The sequence below is a fragment of the Chiloscyllium plagiosum genome, unplaced genomic scaffold (genome assembly GCF_037043375.1).
Source record: "Chiloscyllium plagiosum isolate Xiang-an unplaced genomic scaffold, Cpla_swu_hap1 HiC_scaffold_33, whole genome shotgun sequence".
NCBI lineage: Eukaryota > Metazoa > Chordata > Chondrichthyes > Orectolobiformes > Hemiscylliidae > Chiloscyllium > Chiloscyllium plagiosum.
The window spans coordinates 22,173,591-22,197,255 of NW_028270171.1; the positions used below are offsets into that span (position 1 = coordinate 22,173,591).

Below are 23,665 nucleotides of genomic sequence, written 5' to 3' on the forward strand. Positions count from 1 at the left end.
CACTCTGTGGACCACATTTAGCTCAAGTTACGTAGCTTCAGGAGGCCATTTGGCCCATTGAGTGTGCGTCAGGTTCCTGTCGAACTATCCAGTCCGTCCCAGGTGATCCCCATAGCCCTGCTAGTTTACTTCCCTCACGTGACTGCCCAATCTCCTTTTGAAAACACTAATCGTTTCTGTTTCCACCACCCTTGTGGGCATTGAATTCCACTCCATTACCACTTGTCATTTAAAACAAAAAATTCACTCCTCCTGCATTCCTTGTCAAAAAACTTAAGTCTCTGTTTGCTCATCTTTCAGAGCTTTTTCTTTGTTTACCCTATCATAATCTGGCATACCATTCTAACACCTCCCCTAATACTCAAGTCTCAACCTACAAGAACCACCACATCACTTTTCAAGTCAAACTTTGTAACTACAATTTCCACACATTCCCCCACAAAAAAACGACCTTTAAACTAAGTGTCCTCTGCATCCTCTCAAGGTTCATTACAATTACTATAATTTTCCCGAGATGGTAGCTCCTGAACATAATAAAGCTAAGTTAGAGAGTCCACATTTGTTTGCAAGAAATACATTACTTCAATGATTGCAAGATTCCTGGCTCCTGGTTATTATTTATTTTTTAACAGAATTAAACCCACTCTTTGCAGCCTCCCTGTCCCCACTTGCAGCTGATCTCTCTCTCTCTCTCTCCTGACCATTCAGCCTCTTTTCCTTCCTTCCCCACCCCAACTTCCTCAGCCCCTCTCACATACTCCTTGTGGCCTTTCACACCCACCCTGTCCACAGCCTCCATCTTGTTGACCCTTGTGGACTCCCTGTTCTCCACCACTCCACTACATGGTGGCTGAAACTGTGCCCCACCCTAAGGCCATCCATTGCTCCCTCTTCCTTTGTGGCCTCCCTCATTCATTCCCAAACCCCGCCATTATCCTCGGATTTCCTTTCCCTTGGTGTAGCCTTGACTGGTCTCCCACTGCACTCCGCAGCCATCCTCTATGCCATGCAATCTCCCTCTGCTCCTCTCTACCCACCACAGGGCTGCTGCCTTGGACCCTGCCATTTCTGCCACCTCCAGACTCTGTTCTTTCCCTTGAATCCTCTCAATCCCACCCTTTGCCAACTTCCTCTCTCTTCCACTGCCACCCTTCCCAGCCATTACCCTCCCCACGTGCCTTCCTTCTACTCCCCATGCCCTCACATTTTCCCCCTCACAATTTTTATGTCACCTCTCCTGCTCCCACCTGCAACCTTGCAGCATCCCTCACCAGCTAGGTCATAGTATCATAGAGATGTACAACATGAAAACAGACCCATGAAAACAACTCGTCCATGCCGACCAGATATTCTAAATTAATCTGGACCCACTGGCCAGTGTTTGACCCATTTCCCTCTCAGCCCTTCTTACTCACATACCCATTGAAATGCCTTTAGTCCCAATTCTGTTGAAATACAACCTATCCTGTTTGAATAGGCACTTTCTGTCCACTCTGGTCCAAATGCCCCAAAAATCTGAAGCCATCTAACCCACAGTCTGCTCCCAGCCACACATTGATCCTATCCATTTCCCATCTCTACTCTGGATAGTTCCTGGTGCCGGACCAAAGTTGACTACATTCAAGCTCCAGTTTTTAAACCCCCTGAAAATCTGAACTTAGAACCTTAATGTCTTCCCTTTTTCAGTCTTGGTACTAAAATGTCTGGTTCACCCCCTTGCACCTGCTGAATATCCTGCACCCGCGCCATGATGTTTGTTCTGTGTCTGTGTGTGAAACAGACATACAGCAATGTGAAGACAACAGGAACAGGCAGAATAGACTACGTTCTCTTATGAACTGCACATAACAGTAAGGTTGAATGCTAATGTGGTAAAAGTATATATGCATTCAAGTAACTTTTCATCAACCATCAAAACCCCTTTTATCATTGCACCCAATAAATTACCTTGGCTCTGGCCAAATCCTTATCTCCGCCAATCTGAGCTTCGATTAAGTGATCACAATGAATTGTAGATGGCACTGCAACTCTCGGCAACCCACTGCTGATGAACTGAAGCATGGCCATCTGAGCCGTGGCATCCTGCATGGCTACCCTGTCAGGTCGGAGGCGCAGGTAAGTCTTCCCACGTTCTATCTCCTGGTTAACAGGGTCATCCAGGTGACTGTACACAATCTTTTCTGACAAAGTCAATGGTTTGTCCAGCCTGGTATGGAGGCAAAAGTAAATAAATGTAATTGATCCATGGATATTTGTGGAAACATATGATTATCCCCAGTTCTTTTTTGAAAAAATTATGATATACTATGGAACTACAACTTCCTATGTCATCTAAAAGGAAAACTACCCAGTCTACACCATCACTGGTGTAATTACTTGACATGATTATAAGTGTTATTTGCATTAGCGAGTTTTGAGAAGATTTGTAGCTCAGGTTGAGGTTTTCGATGTGGGTTTGGTCGCTGAGCTGAAAGGTTCATTTCCAGACGTTAGTAAGGTCATTTGCATTATAATGCAATGGAAATGTATTATTTTCAAAAACAAATTCCTAATTAACTACACAATCAGAGACCAATTACAAAGGCCAGGAATTATTTCAGTGTATGGAAGCAAAGATTATCTTTGTTAAACATGGTTCACATCCTGTAAACACCCACAGTCAATGACTAAGTTTAGCTATGACAATTAGAGTCAGAGTTTAGACAGCACAGAAAGAGGACCTTCAGCCCATCATGTCCATGCAAGTCAGCAAATATCTCTCTATTCTAACCCCATTTTCCAGCAATTGTCTCAGATTTGTATGCTATGGCATTACGAGTGTTTATCTCAACAGCTAATTATCTTGAGGGGCCTGCCTGTGCCACACTTTCAGACAATGAGTTCCAGATACCCACAACTCTCTGGGTGAAATTACTTTTCCTCAAAATTTACTCTAAAGCTCCTGCTCCTTAGCGTAAAACTGTGCCCCCTTGGTTACTGACGCCTCCACCAAGGGGGAAGGTTTCTATGTACAGGTCAATCTGTTATAACGCACGTTTCATCAACGCAAATTCACTGCGACGTGATTAACAAGTTGGTGACGCTGCTTCTACAGTGCGGACTTTTAAAAGTGTTGACTGTAACGCAATTACAGCACCAACACTAAGCTCTGTTTCTAAAGCATGATTGTGCTAGAATACGGGTTTGCACAAGAACACAACCATTACATTATAGAAGAACTGACTGTACCTACCCTAACTGTGCCCCTGAGAACTTTGTACACCTCAATCAGATCCTCCCCTCAGCCTTCTCTGCTTGGAGGAAAACCGTATTGTTAGGAACGCAAGAGTTATGGCGTAACTGGTCAATGATCACAAGGTCCCATGACTATCATCTCACATCCTGATTTCATATAACCTGGTCAACATAACTTTCTATTCACTTTTGCCTCATGTACCTATCTAGCTATCCCTTAAAACGTTCCAGATATTTTCTAATCAACTTGTCCAGAGATGTTGTTACCTTTCTTGTAACAGGTACTGCTTCAAACTGGGTCTCCTGGCTCAGAGGCAGGGACACTACAACTGTGTCACAAAGTGGCTCAGTGATTAGCACTGCTGCCTCACACTGCTAGGGATCTGGGTTCGATTCCCTTTGGCAACTGTGTGGAGCTTGCACATTCTCTGTCTGTGTGGGTTTCCTCCGGGTGCTTCGGTTTCCTCCCACAGCCCAAAGTTGTGCACATTAGGTGGACTGGGCGGCACGGTGGTTCAGTGGTTAGCACTGCTTCCTCATAATACCAGGGTCCTGGGTTCGATTCTAGCCTGTCTGTGAGGAGTTTGCACATCCTCCCTGTGTCTGCATGGGTTTCCTCCGGGTGCTCCAGTATCCCCCCACAATCCAAAAAGATGTGCAGGTCAGGTGAATTGGCCATGCTAAATTGCCAACAGTGGTCGGTGTGTTGGTCAGAGGTAAATATAGGGTAGGGGAATGGGTTTGGGTGGGTTTCTCTTCTGAGGTGCGGTGTGGACTTATTGGGCCGTAGGGCCTGTTTCCACACTCTATGGAATCTAATCTAAATTGTACGAAGTATCCAGGGATATGCAAGATAGGTGGGTTAGCCACAGGAAATGTGGGGTTATGGAGATAGGGTAGGGGTATGGATCTTGGTGGGATGCTCTTTAGAGCGTCAGTTTGGACCTGATTGTCTGAATGGGCCTGCTTCCACTCTGCAGGGATTCTACAATGATTATAAACTACTCTCTGTGGTAGCAGGTTCTGTACACTCCACAGAGCTCAGAACAGCCTTTCCATTTACCTTTTGCGAATGATGTCAAGGTTCTTCTGCAGTAACTTGTAATCAATGTACTCCTGGGGTTCAAAGCGGCTCATGGCTATTTTGGCTCGTCTGCACAGAGCAGAGAGATGGTACCTCCGGGCACCATGGCCCAGGGCGAGCTGCAAGTGAAAAAAAAACACACAATACGGTAACTTTAATTTCAAACAAGACACAGGCTTTGTATTTTCAATGAAACGATAACAAGTATATCACTACACAAGCAACAGTAAAAAACAAAAGGTTCCTAAGAAGAGTCACATCAGACTTAAAACATAACTTTTTCTCTGTCTATAGATGCTGCCAGAACACAGAATCCCTACAATGAGAAAGCAGGCCATTTGGCCGAAGGAGTCCATGTTGACCCTTTGAAGAGCATTCCACCCAAAGGCACCCCTCCCAACCCTATCCTTGTAACCCTGGATTTCCCCATGGCTAATCCACCTAACTTACATAACCCTGCACACGATGGGGAAATTGAGCATAGCCAATCCATCTAACCTACACATCTCTGGGCTGAGAGAGGAAAACTGAGCACCCAGCAGAAACCCATGCAGACACAGGAAGACCTCCACACAGACAGTCAAACCCTGGTGCTGAGAGGCAGCAATGTTAACCATTGAGCCACTGTGCCACCCCTACTCAGGTCTACTGAAGTGCCAATTTCTGGTATCCGCGATATTTTGCTTTTTTTTTAAAAATAAAAGATCAAGTGGCAGGAAAGTCAAAAGCCAAGGTCAGATAGGGTGGGAACAACATTCAGAATGGGGGTTGAGCTTTAAGAGGCTGCATCTGGGAAGGGAACACAGTACAAAATCGTTACCCAGCCCCAGGTCTGATTCAGCTATAGGAGCAGTTAGGTTTCGGATTCCTGAACTGGGGGGGGGGGGGTTGGGAAAAAAACAAGATTCCAATTTACTGACAATCCAGTAACTTCTGAGAACTGCATATTTAGTTGTCAAGAGACAAACTATAGCAAGTTGGTAAATGCAGCGTTATGCACAAAACTTTCAAATGTTCTGCAGGACCACAATTTTTTCCAGAGCGTTGACAAGCTGTCCCACCGTCAACAGAGTAATAGCCAAGCTTGACACTGTCCTCAGCCCAAGTCCAGGTACATACTTTTCAACAACTTGTGGAGAAACTAGATCATTATTGACCAGATCTGGAACGCTCTGCTTGAAAGATGGATGGAAACAGTTTTCTTTTTGTCGACAGCATCTTCCATACCAGGAAATTTAGATGGGACAAAGAAAGCAGATACAAGGGAACATCACCTACAGGTTACACACAGTCCTGACTTAGAAATGTAACAGTCTCCTTATCACCACCCGGTCAAAATTCGGGACCTTCCTATCCAATAGCACTAAAGAAGCTGTGCTGCTATCGGTAAAGGAGAGACAATTGAAGAAAGATTTGTTAAATGCTTCCAAAATTATTGAAGTTTCTTTGGGTGGAGTAGGTGGGGAACAGCAGTTTTTTTGTGGTCGAGGGGTGTAACAAAAACAAAACTCATGTAATGAAATTAATACTCAGCGTGATGCTGTAATCTAAAGAGCATCGACTGATGGAGCATTGGAAATAGATATTACAGCAACTTCAAAATACAACTGGACTGTAATTTAAAGAAAGTTGAGCAGGGCTATGGAGAAGAATGTTACCAAATTCAGCTCAGCCTCGGACTGAGCACATACTTTTGCGGAGTAAGAATGGGTTTAAATATTTATTTTGTACAAGCCTAGTTTAGTCTGTAATTTGTAATTGGCATTAAAATAAAATCTGCAGTGTGACCTTTGAGCAAGTTTATTTTCAAGAGGTACATTGAAAGAATAGCTTAACTCAAACCAGTTGAAACTTGATTATTAAGTGAGCGAGTTAAGCAGTGCCATGGGAGCCTATATAACTACCCACTTTAGGCGTGACCAAGACTACAATACCATAAGATGCAAGAGTAGAATGAGGCCATTCAGCCCATTGAGTCTGTTCCACCATTTGATCATTGTTGATATGCTTCTCAAGTGCCTTCTCCCTGTAACCTTTGATCCTCTTACTAATCAAAGAACCTCTCCCTGTCTTACTACACTCAATGACTTGGCCTACACAGCCTTCTGCAGCAAAGAGTTCAACAGATTAACCACCCTCTGGCTGAAGAAATTCCTCTTCATTTCTATTCCAAAGGGTTGTCCCTTCACTCTGCAATCAAGCAGCAGCTGCTCAGCAATAATCTTCTCAATGATGCTCAGTTTGGGTTCCACCAGGCCCACTCAGCTCCTGACCTCACAACAGCCTTGTTTCAAACTTGGACAGAGCAGCTGAACACTAGAGGTGAGGCGAGAGTGACAACCCTTGACATTAGGCTGCATTCAACAAAGTGTTGCATGAAGGAACCCAAGAAAAATGGAATCAATGGGAAGCAGGGTCAAACTTTTTGTTGGTTAGGGTCATACCTGGCACATAGGAAGATGGTTTTGGTGTTGGAGGTCAGTCAGCTCAGCTCCAGGATATCTCTGCAGGGTAGTTCCTAGGCCCAACTATCTTTAGCTGCTTCGCCAATTATCCTCCCTCCATCATAAGGTCAAAACTGGAGATGTTCGCCAATGATTGAACAATGTTCAGCACCATTCATGATTCCTCAGATACTGAAGCAGTCCATGTTCAAAGTACATAATGATGTGGACAATATATAGGGTCGGGATGATAAGCAGTAAGTAACATTAAGGCCACACAAATGTAACCAAGTGCAACCATCACTGAATCCCCCGCTATCAACTTCCTCAGAGTTACCACTGACCAGAATCGCAACTGTACCAGCCATGGAGGTCAGAGGTTAGGAAAAGTGCAGCAAGTCACTTCCTTCCTGACTCCCCAGAGCCTGTTCACCAGCTACATGACAAGTCATGAATGTGATGGAACACTACCCACTTGCATTAGATGGGCACAGATCCAAACCACTCAAGAAGCTTGATATTATTCAGGACAAAGCATCCCGCTTGATTGCACCACGCCCAAGGCATCCACTCCTTCCAGCACAGAAACTCAATAGCAGCAGTGTGTACCATCTACAAGATGCACTATAGAAATTCACCAAAGAGCCTTGGACACCACCTTCCAAGCCCACGATCGCTTCCATGTCAAAGAACAAGAGCAGCAGACACATGGGAACACCACCACCTGCAAGATCCCCGCTAAGGCAGTCACCATCCTGACCTGGAAATATATCATCGCTCCTTCACGTTCGCTGGGCCAAACTCCTGGTATTCACTCCCGTAAGGAATTATGGGTCAACCCACAGCACATGGACTGCAGAGATTCAAGAAGGAAGCGCACCACCACCTTCTGTGTCTGCGTGGGTTTCCCCTGGGTCTCCAATATCCTCCCACAGTTCAAAGATGTGGGGGTTAAGTGGATTGGCCACAGGAAATGCAGGGTTACAGACACTGGGGGCTAGGTCTGGGTGGGATGCTCTTCAGAGGGGAGATAGGCCAAACGGCCTGCTTCCACACTGTAGGGATTCTGTGATTTTCAATCAGGAAATATTCCTGATGAAGGGCTTTTGCCCGAAACGTCGATTTCGCTGCTCCTTGGATGCTGCCTGAACTGCTGTGCTCTTCCAGCACCACTAATCCAGAATCTGGTTTCCAGCATCTGCAGTCATTGTTTTTACCCTGGGGTAAATAAATGCAGGCCCGTGAGCAACACCACAAAGGTTAGGAGCTAAACTAAAAAGCAGAAGTGCCAATGTAATAATCAAGATTACTACCTCTGCCATGGGCAAACTGACAGGCTAAATAAAGCAAAGGATTCAAATGCATGGCTTAAGAGAGTGGTATGGTAGGAATGGGCTTCAGTTCATTGCGCACTGGCACTAGTACGGTTCTGGTGGGATGGTATGCACTAGAAAGGTGCGCAGGACAGTGTCCTGGTAAATTGAATACTCAGCTGTAAAGTGGATTTAAACAAATTTATCTTTTGGGCATGAGGCTGCGGATACATAAACTTACAAATCAGCAGGATATGATGGCACTGCAGGGTAATTACAATGAGACCATGAGTGGAACTGGAAGGGAACAGTATACAAACGTAAAAAACAACAGCAAATAGGGTTGCGCGGTGTGGCGGGGGGGCTGTAAAAATGCAAAATTGGTTGCTCTTCAATTCAATGTGCTCAGAATTCAGACAAAATAAATGAATTAACGATACAAATCTAGATAAATGAGTCAAATCTTATAGCTATTACAGAGACATGGTTACAACGAGATCAAAGCTGGAAGCTAAATATTCAGGAATATGCGACTGTTTAAAAGGACAGGCAGAGACGGTCGGATGGTGAGGTAGCTTTGTTAGTGTGTGATGGAATAAGTATAATAGCAAGAAATGATCTAGAATCAAAAGATGAGAGTACTCATTCAAATAGGAGTATAGGTATGAAACAAAAAAAAAGGGGAAGATGACACTGATGGGAGTCATCTTAATGTCTCCTATCAGTCACTGCTCTAGGACACAAAACAAAAGGGTGATGTTAATCTTCATGCAGAATAGAAAAGTCAAATTAGCAGATGTAGCCACAAGGAAAGATTCCAGAACAGCTTTTCAGAACAAGACATTGTGCATCCAACCAGGGATCAGGCTATTTTGGATCTGGTAATATGCAACACAGGAGTCCCCAGGAAACAGTGACCATAACAAGACAAAATTTATCATTCAGTTTTGAGAGACAGGAATTTGGATTGAAAACAATTGTGCTGAGCTTAAATAGCGGTAATTACATATGGATGAGGTCAGAATTGGCTGGAGTAAACTGGGAAAGGAGTTTAGCAGAAAAGACAGATGAGGAACAATGGTAGACTATTTGAGAAAATAGCTTACAACTCACAGCAAAGGTATGTACTCGTGAGGTAAGAGGATTCTAGGAAGTTTACCAAGCAAATTAATATAGTTATCAAATTGAAAAAAAGTTCCACACGGCAAAGATTAGTCATAAGACAAATGAGTAGGAAAGTTTTAAATAGCCAAAGGATGACAAAAAAAGGGAAACTAGCAAGTAATATAAAAACAAAGAGCAAAAGCTTCTTTAAATATATAAGGAAGACAGCGGCCAAAGTAAAACATAGGCTGGGGAAATAATATTGAAGTAGAGGAGCTGGCAGAGAATAAATACTTTGCATCAATCTTCACTGCGCAGGACACAAATTGCATTCCATAAATATTAAACATTAACAGGCTAATGTGAGGGAAAGAGATGAGGAGAAGGAAAAAAAGTGAAAGGACTAATATAGCTAGACATCAACATGTCACTTGGACCTGTTATGTTGCAAGCTGGGATTTTAAAAGAAGTAGATAGAGATGGTGGATACATTGATACATTTCCAAGAATCCCAGACAATCCCTGATTCAAAAAAGACGACAAAAAAAGGCCAGTTAGCTTAACATCTGGATTAAGGATTAGTTAATATTAATATTAAGGATGTAATAGCACAGCATTTAGAAACAGAACCTAATCAAGCAGAGCGAATATGGATTCAAGGAGGACAAATAATGTCTGACAAATTTATCAGATATTTGAGTAGGTAAGAAACAGGTTAGATGAAGGAGAATTAGTCAATCTAAGATGTTTGGATTTCCAAAAATATTACAATTGGCATGCTGGGCTGTGGTCTGGGGGGCAAAATCAGCCTGGGTCCTTAGTCCCAAGTAGCAGCTTATTTACACACTGAATAAGCAATCTAAAGCTTAGACATTTCAAGAGAATGTGTTCAAATCTCATTCTTACCAGTCTGATCATAAGAATTCCACTTAAAAAAACATTAAAAGCTGGTACATGATCACAAAACCATCAAACTGTCGTAAAATTCTCACTGGCTTGTTCCTGCCTCTGAGCAAAGACTCTTTTCCTTTCCTCAGTCTGCAACCCACGTGCCTCACCCCAATATGATAGAATGGTGTAGTCAGTAGTCAATCAAAAACTCCTCAAAGCAACTGGAATGGACAATAAATGCCATTATTGCCAGTATCACACATTCCCTGAGGAATGAAACTTGCATTGTTGAGAATTTCCGAGTGGAATGCGCATCTCTGAATATCAGGGATGCATCCTTTGATGTCAAAGTGGCCAAACAGCAATACAACACTCAGTGCTATACCTTAATTGATTGATAGGCAGTGCCCAATTAGGCAGATTAACAAAGGATGCTCAGCACTGGTGGATACAACACTCCTTCAATGAGTCACAATGAATGTAGAGGATTGATGGAAACCTTTTCCCGAGGCAGGAAATCATAGAGGGCCCAATGCTGCTACAACAGACTCAGCAAGGAGTGAAATGGTGCATAGTGCTGGTGAAACTATTCCATTAGCAATAAGGACCAAGGGCAGTGTAAGGTAATACTCATAACTGTATCAGTACAACAGGTTCTGAAACAATGGCAATTTACTGGATCACAGAAATGTCAAAGAGCATTGATGTTTACAGAGAACCTAACATTTCAAAATCTGCTTTCGGATAACCACTTTTTTAAAAAAATGCACATATTTGGATTAGTTCGAACACAATAATTACATCTACAGAAATCATATTAAAGTGGTACTCTCACTCATAAGAGAGCAAAAGTAAGAGACCTCACATTGGCCTCTGTCCTTGATATCACCTGACTTGTTAATGTTCAATCTCATGTGCAATTTAGAAATTTTGCCAACTTTTTCAACCACAAAGTAAATGATATATTACATTTGCAAAAGAAAAACCATGGCTTTTAGTCAAATGCCCTTTGCTAAAGAGTCATAGTCATCGAGATGTACAGCATGGAAACAGACCCTTCGGTCCAACTCAACCATGCCGACCAGATGTCCCAATCCAATCTAGTCCCACCTGCCAGCACCCGGCCCATTTCCCTCCAAACCCTTCCTATTCATATACCCATCCAAATGCCTTTTAAATGTTGCAATTGTACCAGCCTCTACCACTTCATCTGACAGCTCATTCCATACACGTACCACCCTCTGCGTGAAAATGTTGCCCCTTAGGTCTCTTTTATATCTTTCCCCTCTCAAGCTAAACCTATGCCCTCTAGTTCTGGACCCCCGCCCCCTCCTCCAGGGAAAAGAGTTTGTCTATTTATCCCATCAATGCCCCTCAATTTTATAAACCTCTACAAGGTTACCCCCTCAGTCTCCGACGCTCCAGGGAAAACAGCCATAGCCTATTCAATCTCTCCCTGTAGCTCAAATCCTCCAACCCTGGAAACGTTCTTGTAAATCTTTTCTGAACCCTTTCAAGTTTCGCAATACCTTTCCGATAGGAAGGAGACCAGAATTGCACGCAATATTACAAGAGTTGCCACACCAATATCCTGTACAGCCACAACATGACCTCCCAACTCCTGTACTCAATACTCTGACCAATAAAGGAAAGCATACTAAACGCCTTCTTCACTATCCTATCTACCTGTGACTCCACTTTCAAGGAGCTATAAGCCGGCACTCCAAGGTCTCTTTGTTCAGCAACACTCCCTAGTACCTTACCAGTGCATTAAGGTTTTGCACCATGAGTGAAATGGGAGCTAATCAGAGTGAAGGTAAATATTGTAGGCCTTAAGCTTTCTTGCCAACAAGTTGCACCAAGTGTATTTTCAAAAGCATTACACAATGAGTGGCTGTATCCCAATAATCCACAATCTCGCTTGATTTTAAAAGTCCATGGAGGAAGGAAAATCAGTAAATAAAGGAATAATTTTAAATAAAAAAGGTCTATAAAAAGGAAGAAAAATTCTACTATCCACACAAATAGCATTCTATCAAGTCATTATACTATTATACTCATCTATCCAAAGACATTCACAATCAAAGCCTGCCCATTATTTACAAGACAACATCACAAATCTATTGGAATACTCCCCACTTGCACAGATGGATGTGGCTTCAACAATACTCAACCAGCTCCATGCTATCTGTAACAGAGCAGCCCTGTTCAACTGGCATCCATCACCTTCAAAATTCTTGCCCATCGATGCATAGTGGCAGCAACCCACTGACAAGATGCATTGCAGTAACTCACCAAGCCTTCTACAACTGTCAAAGACAGCATATATATGGGAACATTTCTACTTGTACATTTCTCTCCAGGCACATACACTCCTGCCTTGGAACTTTATCACGTTCCTTCACTGTTACTGGATCGGAATCCTAGTACTTCCTCCCTGGTAGGACAGTAGACATACCTAAACCCACACAAACTGCAGTAGCTCAAGAAAATGACTCACCACCTTGCAAAAAGATAGAGATGGAAATTTAATAGTAGTCTACTGAATATTAGCCACACCATTTGAATTAAATAAAATCATGAGTTGTCTTCTAAGTGAAGAGATTTATCTATCCAGATTTATACATGTACTCAATCTGTTCTGTGCAATACATTGGGCAGATTCAGCCACCTTGACATCTTTCTTTAGTTAGATTACTTACAGTGTGTAAACAGGCCCTTCAGCCCAACAAGTCCACACCGACCTTCTGAAGAGCAACCCATCCAGACCCCTTCCCCTACATTTACCCTTCAGGCTCTCTGCCTGTATGCCTGATGAAGAGCTTTTGCCTGAAACATCGATTTTACTGCTCCACGGATGCTGCCTGAACTGCTGTGCTTTTCCAGCACCATTCTAATCTAGACTCTGGTTTCCAGCATCTGCAGTCATTGTTTTTACCTACCTTTCACCTAACACTGTGGGCAATTTAGCACGGCCAATTCCTATAACAGGGATGCTACCCAAAGCATCAATGTGCCCAAAAATTGATGAACTGGCAACCATGCAGGCATTACACTCAATGAGACCATTTAAGCAAATCGCCTCATTTTGAACAGTACTCCAGCCAGCCCCACGAGAATGTTTTCAGTACTTATCCCATTTTGGAAAATAAAAGTTTCATTGCGTTTCTTTAAAACCCCGTTACATAGGAGATTCGTCAATGTCAATTTTATACAAGAATGTGCTGTGCTCTTTCAGGGTTTCTTTACAGTTATAGTTTGATTTTAAAAATCCAAATGAAGCTTACGAAACGGCTTTAAACGAGACATGGAGTTGATAGGAGAGTTTAATAGTGACTACATTTAAAAGCTGCGGCAGATTGGAGCAGGGCCGGGGTCACCTTGCCGTCACCTTGGCGCCCCAGAAGCAGATTGCTGCCCTTAAACCCTGCCCTCCGCTCTCCCTTTACTTAGTTCGAAACTTAAAATGTTCAACTCTCTTTTCACCGCCGCTCCCCCCTCAATAAAATCCCAAGCGGAGTGTACCCGGCAAATGAACTTGTTGCCATGGGGATGAAGCCACGGTTACGAATCGCGGCGTCGGGCCTGAGGTGTTTTTTTTTCTGTTTATTTTGAGGCAACGGTGGAGACGACTCAGTGTGCAACCCCCCGCCACAAGCGGCCACCGCCTCCCCGCCCCGGGTTACGGGAAAGGCCGCGCTGTCGTTACCTGGTGCCCGCGGACAAACAGGACGCGCGCCGCCATTTTGTTCACTGACAAAGATGTCGCTGCGTAATGACGTCACAGAGCCGCCCTTATAAACGACCGCTACAGGTCCTAACCGCTCAGTCACAAACATCGCTGATCCTTCTTCACCACAAACGAAAACACACACCTCGTTGAAATAAACAGATCACAAAAGCAAAATGATACCATGGCGATATTTTCTCTGAGTCAACTCCACGATTGGGTTTTGTTGAAATATTATCCTTGTATGTCCTACCGGAAGTGACGATTGGCCACACCGTCCAAGTCCTCACCGTCTTTTAAAATTTTATGGTTGGATTTTTCTTTGGACTGCTGTTGAATTCCAATGGAATAAAGCTCCGGACGGTTGCACTGAAGTTTCGTTTTAAAACAAAATCTGCTGGGGTTGGGGGGGGTCAAAGGTTGAGCGGAAGTGCCTCCTGGCGGCTGTGTGTGTGTGTGTGTGGCGGTTGGAATGAAAAATGGCGAAGCATCATCCAGATCTGATCTTCTGTCGGAAGCAGGCCGGCGTGGGTATGTGAGGGAGGGGGACACACTTATACCGAGCGTGGGTAATGGGGGGGGTCGGGTCAGAATTAGCCAACGAGGTCTCGTTTGGGGTGGGGGGGTGTACCACGTGGGAGAACCAGGCTTCAACCCCATTCCACCCTTCTCCTCTCGCCCCTGTCCCCCACCACATTCCCTTCCTGATGAAAGGCTTGTGCCCGAAACGTTGATTCTCCTGCTCCTCGACCTGTTGTGATTTTCCAGCACCGCACTCTCGACCCTTGTCCTCCACTTCCTCTGTGACCAGTGAATCATGGTATTCTGGGTTGTCAGTTGGAGAGAAACTCTGGAAGTTGGTGGATGGGAGGGAGGGCACAGAGAGCAGTGATCAGAAGGACCTGGGCCTTATGTGCATTTTAAAGTCGACTGGGTAAACTGAGGAGGTTGCTAAAAGCAAAGTAGGCTGCTAGGCTTTATAAGTAGAAGTAGCGAGCGCCAAAGAAAAGAATTTTAGTGAATCATGGTTCTGCTGAGTTAGGGAGTGTCTGCACTGAATCCTAGGAAGGATGTTCAAAAAAGTCTTAAAATGATGGAGCAGATGAGATTTATTGTGATAGTCAAAAGAATAAGAGATTTGTATGGATGGGGTATGGACTTATTGCCTGAGTCACCAGGTTCTGAAAGTGTGGTGGAACCAGATTTAATAGCGGGGATAGTAAAACTGCAATAAGTTGAATCCAAATGGATTGGTGCACTTAGAGCTTTGAAGTAGTCCCTATGTAACCTGAGTTGCCCACAAACCTGCTTTACTTCTGAAAACACAAAAATACAGTGAATATGGGAAAAAAGTATATTTTTCAGTTTGTTCATACTTTACCATGGCCTGACCTCAGACAGTAAATCTTCAGGAATTAGATGTGGAAGATTGATGTAATCTTTTTCCATATGTTGTGCTGCCTTTGGATAAGTGCGAGACTGTGTATCTTATCATCAGTCTCTAGATGTATACATCTTTGAGGAGAAAGTGAGGTCTGCAGATGCTGGAGATCAGAAGAAGGGCTTATGCCCGAAACGTCGATTCTCCTGTTCCCTGGATGCTGCCTGACCTGCTGCGCTTTTCCAGCAACACATTTCCAGCTCTAGATGTATACATGATGGAGAGGGTGCCTGATTGTCAGATTGTTCTTCTCATCCTTCACAAAACTCAGAATCTCCAACTCCTTTGCAATGTCTGCTTTTCATTTCTCACCACTGTTTTCCCCTTACTGCATTAACTTCAATTTGTCTCCAATCAGCTGCACTTCTAACCATGGTTTAATTGAGCTCCAGCAAGGCCTAACTCCAATCCTGATTTGTTGAGACAGCCTAGCTGGATGAGTTCAACTGGTCCAGAAGTTCACCTTATTTCAGGCATCCTTCTGTTGAATTTCTGATCCTGATGGCAGGAATGAGTAACACTTTTGCCAAAACCTTAGTTTGTATAAGACCTAGGAGCAGAAATATGCCAGTTGGCTCATCGAATCTGCCCTGTCATTCAATGAGATGATGGTTGATCTGATAATCTTGAACTCCACTTTCTTGCCTTTTCCCTATAATCCTTGACTCCCTGTTTGATTAAAAATCTTTAAGTGTATTGAAGACAGAGATATAATGACCCAGATGTCATAGCTTTCTGCAGATTCACAACCCTCTGAGAGAAGCAATTCCTTCTTGTCTCTGTCCTAACTAGGTAATCCATTATTCTGAAATGCCCTGTAGTCCTAGACTCCTACAAGGGGAAACAAGCTCTCTACATCTACCCTGTCAAACCTCCTAAGAATCTTACCTTTCAATAAGGTTGCTTCTCACTCCACTGAGTGCAGGCTTAACTTTTTAAAATTCATTTACAGGATGAGGGCATCACTGGCTGCGCCAGCATTTATTGCCCATCCCAAGTTGCCCAGAGGGCTGTTAAGAGTTAACCACGTTGCTGTGGGTCTGGAGTCACATGTAGGCCAGACCAGGTAAGGATGGTATTTTCCTTCCCTAAAGGACATTAGTGAATTAGGTAGGCTTTTCCTGACAATCACCAATGGATTCCTGAATTCAAGTGTTACCATCTATCATGGCAGGGTTTGAACTCAGGTCTCTGGATTAATAGTGTAGCAATAATATCACGAGACCATCACCTCCCCTCACTCGATCTATCCTCATTGGAAAATCTCTCTATACCAGAGACCAACCGACAGAACTTTCTCTGAACTGCTTTCACTACCAATATATCTTTCCTTAGGTAAAGGAGGCAAAACTCTTCACAATATTCTAGATGAAGTCTGATTATTGTATAGTTTTAGCTAGAATCCCATATTTTTATTCCCCTTGAATTATTCAGATGTAATACATTGGGACTTTGCTATATGAGAGAGAAACTGGACTAATTGGGTAGCTCTTTCAAAGAACCAAGCAAGCTCAATGGCCTGATTGGTCTCCAATTGTACTGTATCATGCTAAACCCGATTTGACCGTATGATCTATAGTTCCCTGCAGTCTCTTCATGGACCATAAATTCTCATCTAATTTACTAATTACTTGGCTGAAAGAAAAAAGTTGAGGATCCAAGTTGTGCCAAGTTGGAATCTGGAATTTCCCCCCTCCCAACCACCCACAAAAAAGGCTATGAATGTCAGGACACATCTGAATTTGAAAGATACAAAGCCAAGGCAGAAAAATAAAGTGCAAACTACCAACAACCCAAATCAATGCTTGGGCAGTATCTTTGGGTGGAAGGGATCAATCCTGTTCCCTAATGTTAACGTTCTTACCTTATTGTGGAATATCAAATCGCCTTTTAGTATAATTAAAGTCCATTGGATTATAAATGCTGACAGTGATTATAAAATTGCAGCAGTGTGTAATCTGGAGGGAAGTATACAGTGCTATCCTCTAGAGGTCAGTGTGAGAACAATTATTCCTTATGATGTATGTTAGTGACTTGTTCTTGGGTATAAATGGCATAATATCAATGTTTGCAGCTGATGCAAAGCTTGGGAATGTTATAAACAGTGAGGAAGATGGTAAGGGAGACCTCAAGAGTCCTACCGCTGGTGAAGTGGACTGAGACATGGCGGATGAAATTCTGTTTGTGGGATGGGGAGAGGCAATATAAAACTGTTATTTCTGTTCTGTACCTGAAGATGGTTCTGTACACAAATAATAACCTTTACTATCAGTAGGGAAAGGAAGCAGGACCCAAATCCATCCAGCACTGAGTAGGGATTGAACCCCATGCAATTGGCACCAATCTGGTCCACAACAGCACTCCAGGCAGCATCCGAGGAACAGGAGAATTGACGTTTCGGGCATAAGCCCTTCTTTAGGAATGAGGCTGGTGTGCCAAGCGGGCTGAGATAAAAGGTGGGGGGAGGGGGAAGAGTTTGGGGGAGGTGCGCTGGGAATACGATAGGTGGAAGGAGGTGAGGGTGATAGGCCGGAGAGGGGGTGGGGGCGGAGAGGTCGGGAAGAAGATTGCAGGTCAAGAGGGCGGTGCTGAATCCGGGGGTTGGGACTGAGATAAGGTGGGGGGAGGGGAAATGAGGAAGCTGAAGAAATCTACATTCATCCTGTGTGGTTGGAGGGTTCCGAGGCGGAAGATGAGGCGCTCTTCCTCCAGGCGTCGTGTGGCCAGGGTCTGGCGATGGAGGAGGCCAAGGACCTGCATGTCATTGGCGGAGTGGGAGGGGGAGTTAAAGTGTTCAGCCACAGGGCGGTTGGGTTGGTTGGTGCGGGTGTCCCAGAGGTGTTCTCTGAAACATTCCGCAATTAGGTGGCCTGTCTCCCCAATATAGAGGAGGCCGCAGCGGATACAGTAAATGATGTGTGTGGGGGTGCAGGTGAATTAGCGACGGATATGGAAAGATATCCGTCGCTAATTGGGGGGGAAGTGAGGAGGGAGGTGTGGGCGCAAGTTTTACACTTCTTGCGGTTGCAGGGGAAGGTGCCGAGAGTGGAGGTTGGGTTGGTGGGGGGTGTGGACTTGATGATGGAGTTGCGGAGGCCCCAATGGATCCTTCCATATCCTCCCTCCAAGGCCCCAATGGATCCTTCCATATCCCCTCCGCGACTCCCTCGTCAGGTCCACACCCCCCACCAACCCAACCTCCACTCCCGGCACCTTCCCTTGCAACCACAAGAAGTGCAACCCCCCACCACCACCTTTTATCTCAGCCCGCTTGGCACATCAGCCTCATTCCTGAAGAAGGGCTTATGCCTGAAACATCGATTCTCCTGCTCCTCAGATGCTGCCTGGCCTGCTGCACTTTTCCAGCACCACACTTTTCAACTCTGGTCTCCAGCATCTGCAGTCCTCACTTTCTCCCACAACAGCAGTCCAGCCAACTGGTTCCCCAAAATCTCCAAGTTGCTGTTGTGAAACCTGCACTGTTACATTCGTGTTGTAGTTTCAAGCAATGGATATTGAAGCTAGATGCTCCAGGGATTCTCTCCTGTTCTTACTGCCTGCCGTTGGTGTGTGTTGTAGTTTGGTACTCACCCTGACACAAGCACACCTTCCTTGGCCTTTGAGTGCTGTTTTCGGATTCTGGCTGAGAGGCAAGGATGCTAGCCTCTGCATTACATGTCCCGATATGAACTAAATGGTACAATTGGTTGGGGGAAAAGAAATACCTGGAGATGCATTGGTGACAGAACAACATTATTTAGACAAGCATGTGGGAGTCCTTGGTGTCATTCGTAAATGCAGAGAGTGCAAGAGCAAGGTGGTGCTGGAAAACCTTTGTTATACCCCTCATCTGGGATATTGTATACAGGTGGGTACCGCACTATTGTCAAGGCCTTGGAGTACATGAAGAAGGTTATGTGGAAAAGCCGAGTCCGTCTTGGAGCAGAGAAGGTTGGGACGAATTAAGAGGTGTTCAAAATCACTTACCATCTTGCTAGTAAATAAGAGGTAACCATTCCCAGCAGCTGAGGGTTTGATAACGAAAGAACGTGGATTGTAGGCAAAAAAGAACAAGGTGACAAGCGGGTTTTTGTCTTGGGTAGTGAATCATTGTGATCTGAAATACTGTCCTTTAAAAGCTGGGAAAGCAGATTCAATGATAACTGTCAAAAGGGAATTGGATCAATACTTGCTGACTGTGGAGGAGGAGCAGAAGACTGGAACTAATCTGATCTCTCTTTCAAAGAAGTGGCTCAAGCTGGGTTGGCCATGGAGCAATTTCTGCTAATAGTCATCATTGCCTTCATGTATTTGTTATGATGTGAAGCCCCATGATCACGAGTTTCTGGCTTGTGTAGAGAGGGACATTGATAAATTGCAGTAACAGCTGCACCAGGGCAGTCACTAAAGTTTGGAATAGCAAGTATGTGATAAATTGGGAAAAAAAATCTTTTATATGTTGGAAATGCAACTAATATGAAATTATCAACATCTGAAAGGTTCACTTCTTGCTGTAACCTTCAGAATTTTATTGATGACTCTTTCTCCACTTATGCAGGTCAAAACTTGGTGTTGTGTTGATTATAATATGAAATATATGCTTTGCTCATGTGTTCTCCAGTTCAGGGATATCTAAGGTTTTTGATTCTTACTAAGCAGGTTTGTATTGCAGAGCTACATATCAGGTTTAACTCATTTGGCCTAGGTTTTCCTGAGCACTTTTGCTATGCAGTTAGTGCATCTCTAATTATTTGTTCAAGGCATGTTGGCTTTGCTGGAAAGGTCAAGGGCAATTTTGAGTGATGATAAATGTCAAAGAATTGAATCTCTGTGCTCTGTGTGGTCTAAGTGTACCCAGAGTGTGGATAAGAAGAGAGGTCTTTACCCAACAACAGTAAATAAATGGCAATCTGGATCCAAGTCATACTGGTTTCTGACTTCAACAAGAACTTGCATGTGGTCGTCTTTCCTTGCCTCTGCTGCCCATGTTTTTCTAAATGAGAGAGGTTGCAGGTTTGGAAGGTGCTGTTGAAGGAGCCTTGGTGAATTCATCCAGTACGTCTTATAGATGTTGCACATTGCTGGATATCAAATAGTTCATTAGTGGCAAGAGGAGGACTTGAGTAACCTCCTATCTTGCTGCCCAGGCTGTTTTGCCCATCAAGTCCACATCAACCCTCTGAACAGCATCCCATGCAGACCCACCCCTCTGTATAGCCCTGCATTTATCAAGGCTAGTCCACCTAATCAACACATTCCTGGGCACTATGGACAATTTGACATGGCCAATCCACCTAACCTGCATGTTTTTGGACTGTGGGAGGAAACTGGAGCAGCCAGAGAAAAACCTACGCAGACACGGGGGATCAATGGAACTTGGGTACCTGGTGCTGTGAAACAGCACTGCTAACTACTGGGCCACTGTGCCCCCCACTTGGCACGCTGTCCTATAATCACTAAACCTGGGCTAGCCCACTGTTTTGAAGGTGATCGGGTAAGGGATATTACTGGGACCCTCCAATGATGCAAAGGAAGAATAATTTAGAGTCAAATATTTAATCCATCATTTGTATTTGGTGAAGAATATATGAAGCAGATTTTTGTGACACTTGACAGCATTTGTGCTAAATTATTTCTTATTTTAAGGTTGCTGTCATTCGAATTTTAAATAATGGCTCTTGCGCATGGCAGTAATGTGATTGTAGTTGATTAGTTTTTGAAAAAAAAAATTAATTTGAGCCAGTTTGAAACTGGAGAGCAGGAGTGACCAGTAACCAACACTTAGAATCTCTCCTCAGATGTACAGTATAATGTTTTAATTGTGATGTCCAAACAGGGTCTGAATTTAGACAGTACTTCTCTTCACCTATAGAAGCAGCATTTTTGGTAAGAACTATAACCTGGCTTCACACAAGTACCAGGCTCAAGACTGTTTACATGTTGCATAAATCCCAGTCTTCCACCACCTTCACTGCAGCGTATTCTGATGAGATTGCAGGTGAATATGGAGGAGTTTATCATTGGCTTGCCAGTCAGCTAAATTTTGAGTACATCCTCAATCTCACCACTGCAGAAGAATCGGGGCCAGTGTTCCCATTAATTTTGCAACGGTGTCAATCGGTAATGCTGGCAGGTTTTGATGTTCTGATGTAGATTTTTGTCACTGGTGGAATCCCAACAGGATTATCCAAGGAGTGAGAGAGAGTTGGAAATATACCATGGGCCTCTTTTGAGTTGGGTGCAAGTAACTGCAATTTAATATTATTTTCCTTGCTTTGTTCAATAATTGGGTAATAACTTGGACTATGTATTGCTATATAGAGTCATAGAGATGTACAGCATAGAAACGGACCCTTCGGTCCAACCCGTCCATGCCGACCAGATATCCCAACCCAATCTAGTCCCACCTGCCAGCACCCGGCCCATATCACTCCAAACCCTTCCGATTCATAGAGCCATCCAAATGCCTCTTAAATGTTGCAATTGTACCAGCCTCCTCCACATCCTCTGGGAGTTCATTCCATACACGTACCACCCTCTGCGTGAAAAAGTTGCCCCTTAGGTCTCTTTTATACCTTTCCCCTCTCACCCTAAACCTATGCCCTCTAGTTCTGGACTCCCCGATCCTAGGGAAAAGACTTTGCCTATTTATCCTATCCATGCCCCTCATAATTTTGTAGACCTCTATAAGGTCATCCCTCAGCCTCAGACGCTCCAGGGAAAACAGCCCCAGCCTGTTCAGCCTTTCCCTGTAGCTCAGATCCTCCAACCCTGGCAACATCCTTGTAAATCTTTTCTGAACCCTTTCAAGTTTCACAACATCTTTCCGATAGGAAGGAGACCAGAATTGCACGCAATATTCCAACAGTGGCCTAACCAATGTCCTGTACAGTCACAACATGACCTCCCAACTCCTGTACTCAATACTCTGACCAATAAAGGAAAGCATACCAAAAACCTTCTTCACTATCCTGTCTACCTGCAACTCCACTTTCAAGGAGCTATGAACATGCACTCCAAGGTCTCTTTGTTCAGCAACACTCCCTAGGACCTTACCATTAAGTGTATAAGTCCTGCTAAGATTTGCTTTCCCAAAATGCAGCACCTTGCATTTATCTGAATTAAACTCCATCTGCCACTTCTCAGTCCATTAGCCCATCTGGTCCAGAGGAGAAAGTGAGGTCTGCAGATGCTGGAGATCAGGGCTGAAAATGTGTTGCTGGAAAAGCGCAGCAGGTCAGGCAGCATCCAGGGAACAGGAGAATCGACGTTTCGGACATAACCTCCTCTTCAGGAATGAGGAAAGTTTGTCCAGCAAGCTAAGATAAAAGGGAGGAGGGACTTGGGGGAGGGGCATCGGAAATGTGATAGGTGGAAAGAGGTCAAGGTGAGGGTGATAGGTCAGACTAGGGTGGGGGCAGAGAGGTCAGGAAGAAGATTGCAGGTTAGGAAGGCGGTGCTGAATTCGATAGATTTGACTGAGACAAGGTGGGGGGGAGGGGAAATGAGGAAACTGGTGAATTTCCCCCCCGACGTGGTCGACGATGCTCTCCACCGCATCGCTTCCACTTCCCGCTCCTCCGCCCTTGAGCCCCGCCCCTCCAACCGCCACCAGGACAGAACCCCACTGGTCCTCACCTACCACCCCACCAATCTCCATGTACAGCGCATCATCCGCCGTCATTTCCGCCACCTCCAAACGGACCCCACCACCAGGGATATATTTCCCTCCCCTCCCCTATCAGCATTCCGTAAAGACCACTCCCTCCGTGGCTCCCTCGTCAGATCCACACCCCCCACCAACCCAACCTCCATTCCCGGCACCTTCCCCTGCAACCACAGGAGGTGCAAGACTTGCGTCCACACCTCCCCCCTCACCTCCCTCCAAGGCCCCAAAGGAAACTTCCATATCCGCCACAGATTCACCTGCACCTCCACACACATCATCTATTGCATCCTCTGCACCCGATGTGGCCTCCTCTATATTGGGGAGACAGGCCGGCTACTTATGGAGCGTTTCAGAGAACACCTCTGGGACACCCGGACCAACCAACCCAACCACCCTGTGGCTCAACATTTCAACTTCCCCTCCCACTCCACCAAGGATATGCAGGTCTTTGGACTCCTCCATCGCCAGACCACAACAAAACGACGGTTGGAGGAAGAGCGCCTCATCTTCCGCCTAGGAACCCTCCAACCACAAGGGATGAACTTGGATTTCACCAGTTTCCTCATTTCCCCTCCCCCCACCTTGTCTCAGTCAAATCCATCGAATTCAGCACCGCCTTCCTAACCTGCAATCTTCTTCCTGACCTCTCCGCCCCCATCCCAGTCTGACCTATCACCCTCACCTTGACCTCTTTCCACCTATCACATTTCCGACGCCCCTCCCCCAAGTCCCTCCTCCCTACCTTTTATCTTAGC

At 44.7% G+C, this 23,665-nt stretch overlaps 2 protein-coding genes across 3 annotated transcripts in view; one reads left to right on the forward strand and one right to left on the reverse strand.

The window, feature by feature from the left end:
- Positions 1-13,915, reverse strand: part of aco2 (aconitase 2, mitochondrial) — a 54,073-nt gene extending 40,158 nt beyond the window's left edge. The window contains exons 1-3 of one of the 2 annotated variants that reach the window (XM_043679883.2): positions 13,780-13,915; positions 4,298-4,437; positions 1,948-2,206 (exon numbers count right to left, since the gene is read on the reverse strand). In XM_043679883.2, the coding sequence (XP_043535818.2) occupies positions 1,948-2,206; positions 4,298-4,437; positions 13,780-13,815 (435 nt within the window). In that variant the 5' untranslated portion in view covers positions 13,816-13,915. Of the gene's footprint in view, positions 1-1,947; positions 2,207-4,297; positions 4,438-6,762; positions 6,787-13,779 lie in introns of those variants that run through there. The other variant, XM_087978351.1, reaches the window with a different exon arrangement.
- A 322-nt stretch (positions 13,916-14,237) lies between these two features.
- phf5a (PHD finger protein 5A) overlaps positions 14,238-23,665 on the forward strand; it is a 42,076-nt gene continuing 32,648 nt past the window's right edge. Inside the window, exon 1 of the mRNA XM_043679884.2 lies at positions 14,238-14,331. Within this exon, the coding sequence (XP_043535819.1) occupies positions 14,280-14,331 (52 nt within the window). The 5' untranslated portion in view covers positions 14,238-14,279. The remainder of the gene's footprint in view (positions 14,332-23,665) is intronic.